The sequence below is a fragment of the Carcharodon carcharias genome, chromosome 20, assembly GCF_017639515.1.
Source record: "Carcharodon carcharias isolate sCarCar2 chromosome 20, sCarCar2.pri, whole genome shotgun sequence".
NCBI lineage: Eukaryota > Metazoa > Chordata > Chondrichthyes > Lamniformes > Lamnidae > Carcharodon > Carcharodon carcharias.
This window is the reverse complement of record NC_054486.1, coordinates 102366036-102384361: the sequence shown is the minus strand read 5'-3', so window position 1 is coordinate 102384361 and position 18326 is coordinate 102366036. Positions and strand designations below refer to the sequence as shown.

At 42.9% G+C, this 18326-nt stretch overlaps 1 protein-coding gene across 1 annotated transcript in view; it reads right to left on the bottom strand.

The window, feature by feature from the left end:
- Positions 1-18326, bottom strand: part of nrxn3a (neurexin 3a) — a 1735226-nt gene that overhangs the window by 1341602 nt on the left and 375298 nt on the right. Inside the window, exon 4 of the mRNA XM_041214454.1 lies at positions 6757-6779. Within this exon, the coding sequence (XP_041070388.1) occupies positions 6757-6779 (23 nt within the window). The remainder of the gene's footprint in view (positions 1-6756; positions 6780-18326) is intronic.

Genomic DNA, 18326 nt, shown 5'->3' with positions numbered 1-18326 from the left:
TGGAAAAAAAAAAGCTACTGGTCATCTGTCTTAATATCTCTTCATGTGGCTCAGTCTCAAGTTTTGTTTGTTAATGCCCCTGTGAAGCACCTTGGGACGTTTCACTACATTTCAGGTACTATACAATCGCAAGTTGTCATTGTTGTTTTAACATGTAACACGATTAGAAGCCCTTAATGTCTAAATGGTTGAGCTGAGCCTCCTGTACTCTGCCCTTGTACATAAACAGCATGATTTATCTTCTTCATTCACACAGAATGTGCCTATTTAGTTTGCTTTCCCCAGAGATCAACACACACACTCCACACAAAGAAGCCAAGTGCGCCCTGTCTGAAAATCAGGAACAATCTATTTACCTTTCTTAAAAGTAAACAATTATCCAAAAGGTGCAACCCCTCCCTACCATCTGAACCTCATGGAAAAGGAGTAACTCTCCTTGAGAGTCTTACTAAATTAAAATGAAACCAGAAGTCAATGGGGAATGGTGTTCAAATGGATGTGAGTTCATTTTGTCGCATACACTTTTTGATAACAGGAGGTTGGAGTGAGTTGCAAAGTGCAGATGGGACATATCCATGCAGAGCACATGCTCACATCAGGCCGGTGAGGGCAGACTCACTGCAAGTCCTTTACTGAAGCAGCTGCAGCATTTCAGGTTACGCTCGGCTAACTCGCTCCTCCCTTCTGCAGCTTTCAACAGCTATTACCTTTCAGCTCGTCTGCGCCACACCGCTTGGGCATTTCAAACAAAAAACTGACCCTGCTTCGCCTTCTGGGATTTGCGGAGTAATGAAAGTGGGGACATTCTTCCAGAAGTCACAATCGCCACGCTGTATGTGCACCAGGCCTTTCGTTTTAATTCTCACTTGTTAGGGTTTACTAAATTCACATCCAATGATGAAGATGCGACTTTTTTTTCCCTCTCTGTTAATTGTCCAAACCTGTTTCAGCTTCTTTTTCCACTCCCACAGCCCTTCCATTTTATCCACAGCATTTCCTTCCATTTTATGTTGGATTTCAGCAACTGGCACTTGAATCATATCTTCAAGTAGTGACATGTCCCAAAACGCTTCTCAGGAGTGTCATCAAAATAAATTTGATACCGTGCCGCGTAGAGAGATATTATCAGGTGAGTAGGTTTTAAGGAGCCTTGAGGAGAGGTAGGTAAGCAGGCGTGAAAGTTTAGACAGGGTATTCCAGAGCTTAGGGCCCAACACAGCCGAAGGCACAGCCATTAATGGCGGAGCGATTAAAATTGGGGATTCGCAAGAGACCAGAACTGGAGGGGCACGGGAATCTCGGTGGGTAGTAGGGCTGGAGGAGGTTACAATGATGGAGGAGACAAGGTCACAGAGGGATTTGAAAACAAGGATGGGAATTTTAAAATCAAGGCACTGCCTGGCCAGGAGCCAATTAGCCAGCGAGCACAGGGGTGATGGGTAACAGGGGTTTGGTTAATGTTAGGATCTGGAAAGCAGAGTTTTGCATAAGCTGAAGTTTATGGCGGTTATAAGGTGGAAGGCTCACATAGCTCAGCAAATCTTCCATTCACTGCAGGGGATCTAGTGATGCTTTGAATAACCATTCCATCCATCTTGTAGTTGCAGGCATGCAAAGGCCAAGTTGTTTGAAGAGTGACAATTTACCAAGGCAATAAAAACTGCCTGAAAAGTGCAACTTTTTCTTTGTCCAACATTTCCAGCCTCTTTTCTTGAAGGTGCTGAGCTATGGTGGGATATCTTTCCCTGCTGACTGCTGACACTTCCCCAAACGCAAGTTAATTAATCCCAGGTCATTATACGTGGATGTAGAATAAAGGGCAGGCATTTGCCCAAAAGGTAGCAGAGAACATTAGAGAGATAGATCATTAAAGATCTTATCCCTCAACATCTAGTTGTTCTGGGAGTTGATGAATACCCTGGAGCAGGTCTCCAGCCAACCTCTTCATCCTGAAAGGATACACAGGCCAAGAGCAATTGAGAAGTGTTCTAGTGAAGCATACATCCAAAAAAAAATCCATGAAGCCCCTCCTTTGCTTTCCTTTCTGTAGTCCATCGCCTCAAACATTCTATGCCGTTTGGTAGCAGTGTGAGTAAGTGTGTATTTGGAACCGTTCTATCAAACAATTACTGTCTATCAGGAACTGTAAAACATATAGACAGCACACCCTGTTCCGGGAGCGAATATTATGGGACAGATTCCTGCAATTTAACAAGTCCAATCGAACTAAAATGTTACTCATCACCTTCCTGTTCAAAATTTGACATGGGCTTTCCTGATTGAATTACTCCATGAAAGGAGGATTAGGGGATTCAGGGAAAAATGAATTTAGGACTGATTCAAGCAGTTTAATTGTGTAGACTTCTTAACTTGCAGCCATGCATGCACAGTAATCTAAAGAGGCCAGCTCATATCCTTCCTGCACAGGAGCTTTCAGGTTGCAGCAGCGCCACAGTGTTTATAGTTTCAGCATACCAACTCTGGCCATAAATTAAACTCCTATTCCCTTACTCTCTAAATTACCTTGCTTCTACTGCTCTTCTGGCCCTTTTGTACGCCCTTCACCTGGGGAGCAGGGGAGGGGGTGCGGTTGCTATGGGATAGGGGTTACAATCTGTTTCCAGGCATAGCTCTCCAAGAGTAGCATGGCAGAAGCTTCCCTTGTGACTCTCCTTCCCTAAGGAGAGAACATGAGCTTTCATTGTCTAGCGCACTGAGATTGGGAACTCAACTGAGTGGAAAGGCTGAGTCTGCACTCCGTCACTGTGTAGCACTGTGTGTCAGTGCTGTAATAAATAGCATTGCTGGGAACCACTGATGCAGAAATTAATCGGTACTCATTTATTCGAGAAGTGAATCCTAGGTCACCAATGTGACACCATTAATGTTCTGCTTATGTTTAATTTAGTCCTTTATCTCTATTTTTAAAAAGCAGGACCTTCACCCATATTGTCTTGGATATCTCTAACGACCTTAAATAATGATTTCAAAAATCGCCACACTGGTTTATTTACCGTGCCCACACCTGATGGCGTGAAGCTAGGGGGGTGCTAGATAGGCTTAAAGGGAAAAAGAAAAATAGAAGGATACAATGAAGAAAGATGAGGTCAGATGAAAAGGGGTGGGAGTGGGTTCTTGCAGACATAAACGCCAGCAGAGACTAGTTAGAAAGAACACTGTGCACAAACCTAGAAATGTCATAGAATGGCACATGAGGAATGGCACATGCCCTAAGTTATGATCTTTCATAGCTACTAGGTTGAAATCCTAACTCTCTCCATCTAACAGTACGATGGTTGTGCCTTCACCAAACAGGGTGAAAGGGGGCCTAAACAGGGATGAAGAGGGCCTAAACTTGACCTTCAAGATCAACTAGGGAGAGGCAATAAATGCCAGTCTTCCCAGTGACACCAATATCCTAAGAACAAAAAGAAAAATCAAAAATAGCAGAAGATGATATAACCGCAAACAGCACCATAAAGGCAATGGTACACAAAATGGTTCTACCTTCCACATTTCAAAAAGAACATCTTAAAAGCAGCAGCCTTAATGGGAACTGCTCACTGACATCTAGACCTAATGACACATCGGTGATGAGCAGAGTGATGTTCAAAACAAACAAGCAATGATTAAATAAATAAAACATCTGCGAATATATTCCAACAGTCCTGCAGATGCCTGTGCCCTGAGTGATGGTGCATTTAATGATTTCAGTCCAATCTCTCCGGGTGCCTTATCAGCTCTGGTCAGCCTCTCTTCAAGCAACTGCTCTTTTGTTCTACTTTCAAAAGGAGGAGAATTGAAAGAATATTTCAATTCAGGCTCAGATGAACCACAAAAATAATGTTTTCTTTGTTACTAAAGGCAGGTCATTTTCTTTCCATGGAGCAGTCTTTTGCTATTTGCTGGTGTTTTTAAATGGGCATACCAAAAGGTATTTACCATAACTGTGCTTCATTTATTTGTTTGAGTATACAGCAATTGCAATTCTTGCAAAAGAATAATAAAGAAGCATGATTCACATTGCCATGACTTTTTGCTTGCATCCAATTTGATTTTATATATATGTTTATGAAGTAAACACATCAGGGGCATTGCTTTGATAGGCTTTTTAATTTATTCAGAGGATATGGGCATTGCTAGCAAGGCCAGTATTTATTACTCATTACTGAGCTGATTGCAAGGCCATTTCAGAGGGCAGGTTAAGTGTCAACCACATTGCTGTTGGTCTGTAGTCATATACAGGTCAGAGCAGGTAAGGACAGCATAGTTTCTTCCTAAAGCAGTGAACTAGATGGATTACTCCTTCCATCATGATCACCATTAACATCTCATATTTATTTAATTATCTGAATTTAAATTCCTCAGCTGCTGTGGTGGGATTTGAACTCACATCTACTGGATCTTTAGCCCAGGCCTCAGGGTTACTAGTCAAGTAACATAGCCCCTATGTTACCCTGTCCACACCTGATGATGTGGTTAGGGAAGCTAGGTAGGCTTAAAGGAAACAAAAGGATAGCAGGATACACTGAAGAAAGATGGAGTCAGATGAAGAGCGGTGAGAGCTGGCTTATACGAAACATAAACGCCGGCACAGACTAGTTAGCTTGAACAACCCGCTCCTTCGAGTAGACTCGATGTAATTTTATGTGGTTGAATTAACACACGCGCAGTTGATAATCATCATTATTTCCCTTCCTCAAATTTGGTCTCAATATTTATTTTCAGCCAATTTTTTAGTACAGTTAGCGGCACTCGCTGCCTAAACGGAAACATTCAAATCTAGCAAAAGGTTTAGAAACATCTAAGCTTCTTGCAACCATCCGATATTTCAAATTGTTTGATGATATTTCTATACGAGTTGCTTTACCAAATCAGGATTGCTTTTTATACATCTGACTTGGTGGTGTTGAACAGGGCACAGTGGATTAAAATAGCTTCTTTGTGCCAGGAAATCACATGGCAATACTAGCTGCATCTAAGTTGAGCTGTGAGTAGGAGTCCTTCACTGATTCTCTGCATTACAGTTCAGGTTCCTTTGCATACAGAAGCTCTGTATTTATTATAGGTCAGATTAGCTAAAAAAAAAACCTCTGAACACATCTATACAACACACCACCTGTCTACTACTTTAAGGGACACCAACCAGCCCATCTAAAAATAAATGGGTTAACACCTCAATCAATATATCAAAAATGCATTTAAAAATCACCTGCATTATGGCCACATGTCAATTTCTGTATGAGAACTTACAAGGTCAGTACAAAAGGAATAATGAAGTTAAGCTTCTTAAACCCTCATCGGCAGTATAATCTCCCCCACGTACTATTGAAATTTTGGCAGGAGCAACAACACCTAAATGAGTGCAGAAAAGCATGGGTTTAATGGTAGGTGCCAAGAATTCAGTAGTAAAACTGCCTCGACATCTAAATGGATGGTTACCAGGAAGGTGGCTTACAGCACCAGATCAGTCAGAAAGTACACACTTCAGTCACAAGGAAAGACTAACACTTCTTGAATAGATACAATTGAGAAAACCACTGCATTTTATTATATTACAAAACTAAGCAGCTTATTTTTTTTTCCTTTCAATGACCAAATATGCACAGGAAACAAAATAACTGCACTGTGGATTTTTACCTCATATCGTAATTTTGCCAGAAACAGAAAGCTGAATCATTTTGGATAATTTGGCTACCGTCGCCTAGTTTTCCTTAAAACCCAGTAAACTCCTGAGTCGGTTTTAACTTGCTATATAAACAGCTCCAGTGATCAAAAAAATATATTTGGAAAGTAGAAAAAACATCTTACGTTCTTATTCGAGTGCCTTCGGCCAAGTCGATGAGGTCTCTTCTGGTCCCAATGGGCGCACGTAAAATGTGCAACTTTTTAAGTATCCGGAAAGGTTGAACAATATTACTTTTGATAGGCTTTTCATGCTATTATTTAAACCTTTCAGTAAAACAGGAAATATTTTCAGAATAGTTTACGGAACATTGGTCAACGCCATCCCGCTTTCAACAGTGTGGTCAAGAAACTATAATAAAACAGTGTCGAGAATTGCTTTGCTGACCCTAAAGCCAGAGTCCCAGTGTGGAAAGGCCTCAGATTCGCACCAAGTGCGGTAGCGGGCGGCGAAAGGGATGTTAGGCCTGCCGGCTGCAATGGCGGCTTTTCACGCCGCACCATCCCAATCCTGCCTCTTTGATCGTGCATTCCCGGGATGCATGCTGTTTCGACAGCGGGCGGGGGGGTGGGGGGGGGGTGCGGGGGGGGGCTCCAATTGGTCCAGCACGCCCGTCACCTCACCCCTCCTCACACCCGGGGCCATATTTAAAGTGCAGCTGCCCACATGCCTCTCTCAGTGCTTCCAGCCCAAGGCTGCTGCAAAAAAAGATACCAGGCCCCGAAAGGCAAAGAAGACTGCGGCCAACCCCCTCCACCCCGGTTTAGTGACACATCCCTCGCGTGCCTTTTGGGCACCGAGGCAGCCCACTGCCATGTCCTCTACCCCTGCTCTAGCCACAGGAGCGGCAGCAACATTACCACAACGGCTTGATAGGCGATGGCTATGTTGATCAGCGTCACGGTTGCGCAGGAGAGGTTGGCCATCTAACACAGATAGAGGATGAATGTCCACCAGGGTAAGGCAACCATCTCATCACTCTAAACTCAAACACTCAAGCCCATCACCGGCATCTCACTCACTGCCAGCTCAAAGGACATCACTGCTCACTCTCTCTCACACACCCTCACATCTCCGTCTGGCCTCATCTCCTCTGCCCTCACCCTCGAGGCCACGTGCACAGGTCAACTTGTGCCCCACACACACCCTGGGATACCCTCCTTCCCCAGTACAGCCCCCCGCCCTGCAGCCTCTTCCCTCGCCTGAGGCCACTTTTCCTCTTTCCCCAAGGCCATTGAAAAGCCACTCTCGCCTTACGTCTGGCCTGGTAGGGAGAGACCTGCCCAAGAGCCCCCCTAAAAGTGATGTGGTGCTGTCTGCGAAGCCTGGCGCGGATGACCACGATTGCTGCCTGAAGAAAGCTAGGCAAACAAGCCTCGAAGTCCGGAGCAAAGTGCAGCTTGCTAGGTGCACTTTGCTTATGTACAGTTGTGTAACATGTCGGCGTGATCTCAGGTGATCCAGTGTGGGGAGATGATTCCAGCAGACCAAGCTGACAATGATATGCAGATGTATTACAATGAGGTTCCCAATGTCCGATGGTGGGAAATGCAGCCCGCCATTGACGGCCAGTGTGGACATTGGCAAACTTGTTCCTGGACACCATGAAACAGATTTTTGGCCTTCCCTCCATATTACCCGCTCATGCCACCAAACACGCTCAATGCCAACGGAATATGGAAAATTCTGCCCCCAGTGTCTCCACTAATGGCTGCAAGGCATCACTCATTTTTGTATAGCCCTTGCCCTCAGAGCCTTGCTAAACAGATTTACTTTTACACCCTGGTGTAAAATAAATAATGGGGAGTTTAGGTCAGGAAAAAAGGGAAAATTAATGCTTGTGCCACTGGAATCACATACAGCTATTTGTCATAGGTTTAATAGTCTCCAAAAGATGTGACTGAAAAATCATTGTGATGTTGTGATGACATTGTAATAAACGGCCTGAATGCAGTTTGAGCTTAAATTTGCACAGGTGGGATTTTAACCCATAACTATCTGATCCATTATAGGGGAATGCATTATCAAGTGAGCCAATGGACACCAACCAACGAATCTATGACTGTTGTCCAGGGTTGCCAACTATGATCAAATGTATTCTTAGAGGTTTCATCACATGACCTGCCCCCACACTCCAGCCATTAGTCGTTCAACACATCCATTCTTGTGATCACTGCCTACCTACCCAATTGGAAAGCAAAAAGACTTATTGGGCATTTGGATGGTGCATGGCTGTCAAACAGCTTTTTTTCCCCCCATTTTCAATACTTTTATATCTGGTAAAGAGAAATTTTCACTGAATTACGGAATTGTTACAGCGCAGAAGGAGGCCACTTGGCCCAGTGTGTCTGCACCGGCTCTCCGAATGAGCAACTCACCTAGTACCATTCCCCCATCGTCTCCCCGTAACCCTGTGCATTCTTCCTTTTTCAATAACGGTCCAACTCCCTTTTGGATGCTTTATTTGAACAGTCTCCGGCAGTGCATTCCAGACCCTTACCACTCGCTGCGTAAAAAAAGTTCAACCTCATTTCACTATTGCTTCTTTTACTTACTAATGTTCGAAGAAAATGACAATGAAAATGTTTTTTTTATGTCCTGATGATATTTCTCCAGGGTTGCATGTGGCAGTTGGGGCTTGGATATTGACCTTCAATTCCTGGAGACTGCAGGCCAATCCTAGCAGGTTGGCAACCCTGTTGTCAGATGAGTTACATAGAATTACAGCACTGAAGCGGGCTATTTGGATCAAGTGATCCATGCTGGCATTTATGTTCCACACAAGCCTCCTCCCACTTTAATTCATCTCATTCTATCAGCATGGCTTTCGAATCCTTTCTCCCTCATGTGTTTATCTAGGATCCCTTAAATGCATCAGTGTACAGATTGTGCATGGGTCTGTAAAGGGAATAAGCTTTTTGTACATAGTTAAAAACATGCACACTGGAGCTAACAGATCACGACAGACACTCAAGGATCCAGCTATTACTAATGTTGCCAGATGCCTGCAAAATCTCTACAGCTGTTTTTTTTTCTTATTTCATATTCATATTTTATCTTTGGAGTCCACATGTATTAAACAATGTCTAATTTGCAATTACAACGCTAATAATATAGTCATCATACATTTTATGGGTATTACCCTTGACATACTGAAAACTGTTTAGCAGCTTCCTGGCTTAATTGGGACAATGAAGGTGGTATTAGCAGACGAAATCAAGAGTGGTTTTGCCTCTGCAGCAGGTGACTGTGGGCTCCAGGGTGCCTGTGGGAGCTGGACTTGGAGCTCATGCTGCATGACTGCCGTGTGCAGACGCATAGCATTAAGTTAAAATTCACTGACACTCGTCTTAATGAAGTTGCTAAGGCTGTTAACTTTGGCGTGAATATTACATGCTCACCTTCAAAAGCAAACATGAATCTCAACAAGGTGGGTGAAGATCGCCAGGCAACCCTGCAATAATACGTATCTTTTGAAATCCCGACTTGGGATTTGCAACAACTGATGGTCTTGCAGGTGATGCCCATATCCAGAAAATAAATATAGGGATTGTCTGAATTGACTGGCTCATGCAGTGACGTACTGCACCTGAAGCAGACCCAGCTTAACAAAAAAAATAGACTTTGCATCGATTAATACTCCTTAGATTGCTTCAGCTATGACAAACGGTTATATCCAAGCACATTATGTCACCTAATGACAAAATATCTTGCATTATTGCAGTTCTGCACAGCTGCAACTGCCTAAATAGCCAAGTGGTTATGGTACTGGGCTTGTAATCCCAAGATCAAGAGTTCAAATCTCCCAATGGCAAATTATGAAACAATGTAACTTCATCTGAGTAGGAGCAGATGGAAACGTGTTTGTACTCGAAAGAGTTACAACAGTGACTAAAAGCTTGGCCTAAATAGCCAAGTGGTTATGGTACTGGGTTGGTAACCCCAAGATCAAGAGTTCAAATCTCACAATGGCAAACTATGATACCATATAACTTCATCTGAATATGAACAGATGGAAATGTGTTTGTACTTGAAAGAGTTACAAAGAATTGTAAACAGCCATTCTTTTGGCAAAGAGGGTGGGGGGGGGGGGTAGTGGGTGGTGGAGTAGAGTGTTCAATACTGTATGTTGCAGTAAGATGCCCCTACCAGAACACTCAGGCTGCAGAGAAAGAGTGTGATGGCTGGCTGCACTCCAACATGTTACAACCTCCTCCATTTTATAGTAGATTATAGCTAGATCAATACTACAGTTGTCATTGGTTGTCCAAGTGACTTGATTTCAACATTCTATCCCATGTTGCTTCAGCTAACAATCATTAATATTTACAAGTGGAAGCTCAGTCCATACCCAATCAATACAAGTCACTTATTATGATTAAATAGGTTGCAAGATGTGAGACCGAATGGTAATAATGAACTCAAAAAGCATGAGTATATTGGCAGGCTTTATATTCACCAACATGATGTGTCAGCCATGGTTGAGTTGATAGCACTTTCCCCTCCGAATCAGAAAGGTGTGAGTTTAAGTCCTCCAAGCAAGGGGGTCGCCCCTGGTGCCCTTTCCGCCACCATTGTTAAAGCTGGGAGCTGCTATGTGCAAATTTGCTGCATTACAACAATGACTCCGGGCTAGATTTTCAACGTGGGGTTGGGAACTTGGCACCCGGATAAATTTCGGCTCCTGATCCTGTGCCTGAGCTGCGTGACTCTGGCAACGCTATTATTAAACGCAAGTCGTCTAACTGGGCAGGTAGCCAAGGCTGGGAGCTGTCTGCCTGGCCCAGTGGCCAAGGCAAGCAGCAGTCATGTCGGAGACTGCCACTGCCTTGCCCATGAAAGCAGGCAGATCCCGAGATGGAGCATGGCAGAAAGAGGCCACGGGTGAGAATGGTAGGAACAGCGCTCAATCGGGCGCATGCTGAATCCACAGAGTTCATTTAAAAATTAATACAAAGTGATTTTTTTGGCCCCGTGATGAACAGGATACTGTGCATTAAAGGCGCAACAAGGCTGTTTGGGCTTGCTGGAAAAACATTTAAAATTTCCAGTGGTGCATTGACAGATCCCTAAATGAGCTCCAGCACAAGGGGCCATTAATTAGCCGCAAACCACATTTCCTGCTCTGTACCCCCGCTGGTCTGTTCAAAATTCCTCGCTGCATCCTGGAGGCATCTGGATTATGGGATCAATCCCTGGGGCCGCAATTTTTCAAATCTCGCCCGCACCAAGTCCTGATCCCAAAGCCCTTTTGGAAATCCAGCCCAAAACATCAGGAGTACTTCCTTGGCAATAAAGCGCTTTGGGAAGTCCATGGTGAAAGCTGCTATGTAAATTGTAAGTCTTCTTTAAAATTATTTATATTAATTTTGGGCTCAAACAAACGCTGGTACCATAAATGCTGAAAGTGCCAAATGATATCATTTAAAAAATAGAGAGAAAAGGTGCGATGGAATATGTAGTGGCTGAATGTTCTCTAGATGCCAAAAAGGTACACTGTGCACAGTTCAAGTTTCAGCTACAACAACATGGCAAAACATTTACATACCTGTGACATTTTCAGCTTGCTCCTATATACCCTTTTGGATAAACCAATAAAAACTAAAGCAATTAACAATTTAACTAATAATCCAGTTAAGAGCCTATAAAAGGGGCACCGGAACACGGGAACAAAACTTGAAAGGAAACTTAGCAAATTAAATGAATGTTCCCAGGACTGATGATGCAGTCCAGCCCCTGTGGTGCTCACTGGTCATGGGGAAAGCCTCAGGCAGGCACCGTGTGCTCCCTCTGCAGGGACACCCAGAATCTGCTCCTACATGGATATGAGCACAGGTGAGTCTCCAATTAATATGCATCAGTTAACATCCAGCTGAAATACCAATGACAAAGGGTGACCAACACCGGTGGTAAAACCAGCAAGGCCAGGGGAGTGGGGGCCCCGTTGGACGGGACTGTTTGAAATTACATGTGACCCTTTTCTACTTTCAAGAGACAGACAAGTCAGCATCGTCAGTCCTTTGCAACGAGGATCACGTCCGTCAGACTTCATGGGCAGACTTTTACAGCCCTATATCGGCGGGGACAGGGCCGTAAGATGTGGCGAGGCATTATAAACGCCATTGACTGCAGCGGGAACGTAAAATCCCTCTGTCGTAAAATTCTGCCCCATGATTTTTAAGGCACTATATAAATTCTTCTTGTTATTTTAAAATTTATTCTAATGATTAGATGCATATCTTTTTTTTAATGATGGCTGTACACAGAATTCAAAAATACCTAGGATTCATCTAAGCAGTGCCACATTTCCACTGGATGGTCCCATTAATCAAGCTTGGAAAGAGGTCCTGAATTTAAATATTAATTTAAGGAGAAACTTTTGGTCAAACAACGCACCGCTCAACAGACATGTTTACTGAAGAGGAAAGGATACAAGACAAGGTAAAGATTTGTTTTAAACCTTTCTTCAGGTTGCCCACACTCCAAACAGATAGACAGTGAAGGGCCCTCAACCGTGTCCGACCCATATCCTGCATCTCTGCCCTCGGAGAGCCATAATAGGGTCCCCCTTGTCCTCACTTTTCACCCCACCAGCCTCCACATTCAAAGGATCATCCTCCGCCAGCTCCAGTATGATGCCACCACCAAACACATCTTCCATTCACCCCCCCTGTCAGCATTCCATAGGGACCGTTCCCTCCGGGACAACCTGGTCCACTCCTCCATCACCCTCTACATCTCAACCTCTTCCCATGGCACCTTCCCATGCAACCGCAGAAGGTGCAACACCTGCCCCTTTACTTCCCCCCTCCTCACCATCCTAGGGCCCAAACACTCCTTTCAAGTGATGCACTTCCCTCAATTTAGTCTACTGTATTCGCTGCTCCCAACGCGGTCTCCTCTACCTTGGAGAGACCAAATGCAGACTGGGTGATCGCTTTGCAGAACACCTTCGGTCTGTCCACAAGCATGACCCAGACCTTCCTGTTGCTTGCCATTTCAACACTCCTCCCTGCTCTCATGCCCACATGTCCATCCTTGGCCTCCTGCAATGTTCCAGTGAAGCTCAACGCAAACTGGAGGAACAGCACCTCATCTTCCGACTAGGCACTTTACAGCCTTCCGGACTTAACATTGAGTTCAACAACTTCAGATCATGAACTCTCTCCTCCATCCCCACCCCTTTTTGATCCTTTTTTCAAATATTTATTCTAAAATTTTTATATACATTTTTTCCCCACCTATTTCTATTATTATTTTAAAAATTTATTTCCATTCATTGTTTTATCCCCATCTTTTAGCCTATTTCGATCTTTTTCTCCCACACCGTCCCCTCCCCCCTCCCCAACCCCACTAGGGCCATCTGTCACTGGCTCATCCTGTTTTCTACTCTTAATGTCACCATTAGCACCTCCTTTAGCCAGTATCACCAACATCAACACCCTTTCCACCTTATGTTTATGACGTCTCTCGCAATCTCTCCTTTGCCTCCACCTATCACTGGCCTCCTATCCAGCTTCACTTGTCCTACACCCCTTAAACAGAATATATTTCACCACATTTCTACTTCTCTTTAGCTCTGAAGAAGAGTCATACGGACTCGAAACGTTAACTCTGTCTTTCTCTCCACAGGTGCTGTCAGACCTGCTGAGTTTTTCCAGCAAATTTTGTTTTTGTTTTAGGTGGTGAAGGTAAAGGTGTACATGCTTGTTTTAAAGTGGCTTATTTTAGATGTGTGATAGGTAAAGGGTGCACATTTATTGTCTTCCTGGGGGTTAGTAAAAATGTTAATTTTCCAGGAAATAATCCATAATGTGCCCTTGATATTTCCGTGAGAAATCACATACAAGTTGCTTCCTAAGTCCTTGCACTGGAGATAATGAGCTGTTCTAACAGATGCTTTGTGACTCAAAACGACCTGAATTCTAACTGTTAAGATATCATGTGCCCTCTAAACAGTGAATTGGGAAACCTTCAACAATGTAAGGAGTCAAAGCCATGCATATACTTTTCAACAGGGAGGAGCAAGATAGTATGTGAAAACAGGAGCTCTCTTTCATTGTTCCTCTGTGTCCATGGATGTTGAGGGGTAACTCTTGTGCCCCATCCCCATTCCAAGTGAGATACCTAACTAAACATGAACCAAGGATTGAACCTATGACATCATGGTCCTTGTAGTCCATATCAGTATTGGGACAGGATTTCCAAGCCAGGGAATGGGGGAGCGGATTGGATAGGAGGGGATTTCTGTCCCAAATGCTGTGGAGTCTTGTTTTCCCTTTGATCTAAATGGATCCAAGCCCGGATGCCAGGCTTGGCTCCCTGCTAGGAAAGGAAAGCTCCAGAGAGACCACGACCCATCAGCAGGGGTGGGGGCAGGTCTGGATAAAGCACAGTTTGGAGGATCATGGGGTTGCCACAGGGGTTTTGATTGTAGCCAGATCAAGATCAGGGATGTGGTACCTGGGGGTGGTGCGTGATCGTGGAAGGAGAGTTGATGATTGTGAGAGGGAAGCAGGATCAAATATTTAGATGGGGTTTCTAACTGCAGGGGAATGGAGCAAGCTATCTTGAAGGACTTGGTGGGGAAAGCACTATTGCTACTCTAGGCCCACAAGCAGTGCTGGAAAGGCACTGACATTATCAAACTTCACCTCCTTTTAGCTGCATGGTGTTCCTCTCTCCAAAAAAAGCTAGAAAATACACAAAATAGGAGACATGCAACCTCACAGCATATTTAAATGAGCAGCTTGACTCCTGGGGGTGAGTTGTTTGCCCACACATTTCCCACCATGCCTCTGTTAAAACCAGATGTGGGTGGGTTTGACGTAGGCTAGGTTTGGGTTTGGGTTTGAAATGGTTTACATTATTAAAATTTTAACATCCCAGCGGACTGAAGATCACCCATATTTGGGAATGAAAGTTACCTGCTCCAACTCAGTCTCATGCCGGACATGACATGGAGCAACTAAGTCATCTGTACATTATTGAACCTAACGAGCTGGAACTTCCTGGAAAAATAATGCTGTATTAACAACGCACACACACCATTACTAATCTGCAAATCAGCCAGTAAGTATAGGGGATGAAATGATACACCGTTGGTTGTGAATCTCCGGAACTTGCTGGTTGACTAACGGCCGCTACCTCAAACAAATGGCATCATGCCTTCGGCCTCCCCATTTCCTTTTGAGAAACCTGCTGGATTTGAAGATGGATTGCCCATCAAACTCACCACAGGAAGTTAGGTCCCATAATTAACAGCACAAGTTAAGTAACATGTTAGCTATGTGATCATTGTTAATGCAATGCCAATCAATTCTCAGGTTCGGAAAGAGAACTATTTACACCATCGAGTGTCATTCCTGCAGAAGTAAATTAGTGGCAATTTTAAAAATGAAAATTTAAAACAATTTCTTTCTACTTTTTCTCTTTGTTTACTGCTCTCTCTTAATTCAACCTTCCTTTGCCTCAAAGAATGGGACATATTCTTTCCCTCTATTTATTTATCTTTCTGTCCCTAATTTGGACTATAATTCACCAGTTTCTTCCTCCATAGTTCCTCTGTTTGTTCCTCAATTCTTGAATCTCATTGGTAAGGAGACAGACTGCTTGTCCCACCATTCAACGGAGTTCCAAATGCCTCATTGCCCTCACTGTGTCGTTATTAGCTCACACATACAGCAAGTTACAACTGCATAAAAATCTGCATTAAAGGGTACTGGAAAAATTCTAACCAGAAGACCATGACACAAGATGTTCCATCCCAACAAGACTTGGTCTAACATCTTTGCAAAACATAGCAATGCAACACGGTGCAAATGGTTTATAGTCAAATTAACAAGTTAAATTGTAAAGCTTGCAACTAGGGAAAATGGTTACAGCAATGTGTTATCTCCTGTCTTTAGAAATCTGAACTTGAAGAGACGAAAACTGTCTTAAAGGTTATAAAGTTAAAACAAATGACTGTCATCACAGAGTAAATTAATAGTTCATGATGACACAAAATGAATTATTACATAACCAAATGTCTTGCTATAATTGATGTTAAAGTTATTTAAAAAGAAATTTATCTGTAAGCACATATTTCAGCAACAGAAAAATTATATGATGATATTGTGGAGGACATACAAAGAGATGTATGTTAAAGTTGAATGTAGTTGTGATTATCAATTCATTGTGTGTGCTATAATAATCTTTTTTTATAATGTGCCAGTCATTCAACTCTCTTATTCTTTAATTGAAAAAGCAAATTGAAATTGTACAAGTTTGACAGCATTTTATGGCATTTTTTTTCAGAAGCATCAAAGAAATAAATAGCCCAGAACTAGAGTTCTAATTTCTTCTTAAATAACAAGGACCACAAATATGTGGCATATATTCAAAATTGATATAAAATAGTACATCATTAATGAGCAATTTCAAGATGCATCCTATTTAAACTGGCTCTTACACATGGAAGATATAGATTGCTAATCAAAAAAAAGTATTACGTATGGAACATATAGATTGTTATGCAAAAGAAACGTATAGAAGTTTGTACTGATGTACCTACTTCTACAATGGTGAACAGAGATCTATTAATAAGGGTGACGTACCCCACACGTTTTCTCCCTTGCTAGTGCCCCAAGCACATTACCTAAGATGTACTACATGCTGAAGTCATTTCTTCCATACTTGTCATTAATTATCAAAGACACAACACAATATCCATGATGTGCCAATCTATTCCGCCACGGTTCACCAATCAAACCTATGACATTGCCCAAGCAACCGACTCTCCCGCCAAGGTCTACGCAGTCACAAACTGTACAGCAAGAGAGAGAGAAAAAAAAATCACACCCGTTCCCTCAGTAACAAATAAATTCCTGAAGCGTGACAGCTGGCTGCTGAAGCATTTCATTTTCCAAGAACATAATAGTGTGTTATTGCCCATTATCTGTTCTGTCAGCAGCAGTGTTGATATTAAATGAGGGGCACCTGCATTTAGTTGCCATTTTTCAGCTATCGTCTTGTCGCTATGGAGACAGTAGGAAGATCAGTGGAAATAGGGCCATTTATCATGTACCTGAATCTGATACGGGAGAAAAAAAATACTGTTTAAAAAGGGAAACATTGTCGTTCATTTCATCCAACTGAAAAACTTTGCATGATTTAATATATTTTTTCATGCAGGCTTAATTTGGAGATTATTGAACCTATTTTTGGCTGCAGAATGGTTCATTTTATGTTACTCTTTAGGTATTGCATCTGTTGGGCTTAAAGCTATATTAGGTCCTTTTATTGAGTCTCTTCATCAAGTGTAAATCAATTTGATATATTTGAGATTAACCTGAGCTCTGGGCACAGTGCCTAATTATCAAGCACAGCATGCATCAAATTGCTCATTTATGGTCTTTTTTTATGCTGTGCCTTGCACCCACTGGGAACTCTTTTCACTTAGAGCACTTATACCTGTCAACGAGAGAGAGAGAGAGAGGAAACTTGGATTCCAACGATCTGAATTTGAACGTAGACATCTGAAAATCATGTTTTATTTTACACCCCAATCAATAACCGAACAGCTGTAATGTGCTACCAGTTTGTACTGTGGCTTTAAGAAACAAAAGGGGGATGAGGCAGGATGGTGATGTTTGGAGGTAGGGGAAGGAATTTAACCTTGATGAGGGGAACAGGAGGCCAATAAAAAGATGGCAGAAAATAAATCGCCCCATCAATCAATGAAAAGGGAAGAAAAATTAGGTTCTGTGATTAACAGGGAACCAAACTGGTTACAGCCAGTTTCCCCGAAAGTTGAATTTCAACCCCTAGAGATGGAAGGCAAGGCAATAATTTTTGCTTCTTTTTATTTATTTTTTATGCATTCGCAGGATGTTGGCATCACTGGCAAAGCCGCCAAAAGCCTCCAAGCTGAAAATAATCCTGTTTTTTTTTCATACACCGTTCTGCATGTGCGCTTTCCAGCAGTGGTTACTGGATCGCGCTGAGTAATAATAAAACCAAAGCTGATTTCTCCCCTTCCCTGGACCCCAAGTGCACAGTGGTCAGAATACAGAACCTTCAATAAGGTCAAGTAAACCAGCACCCGGGGAAAATACTTGGGTTGCTTTTAATCTCCGGGGCTCAGTTCTGCGCAAAGTGGCTTAGTGCTCTTTCTTTAAGCAACTGCCTCATCGAGCAGATGATGAAGCCTCGCTTTCAATCTTTTTCGGAGATGCTCAACTGAGAAAATTTTGCTGAATATTTGTTTTGCAGTGAATTCAGGAATAGGCTAAACTGGAAAAATCATAAGGCAAACACACTTTATCAAAGTGATTGATCAGGATGAAATGATTAGATTTTATTCATTATTTTTTTACTCGCTCATGGTTAGTAGCACCGTTGCCTAGGCCTGCATTTATTGCCCATCCCCAATTGCTTTTGAGAAGGTGATGGTGAGCTGCCTTCTTGAACTGCTGCAGTCCACGTGGTGCAGATACACCCACAGTGCTGTTAGGGAGGGAGTTCCAAGATTTTGACCCAGTGACAGTGAAGGAACATTGATATATTTCCAAGTCAGGATGGTGAGTGGTTTGGAGGGGAACTTCCAGTTGATGGTGTTCCCATGTATCTGCTGCCCTTGTCCTTCTAGGTGGTAGAG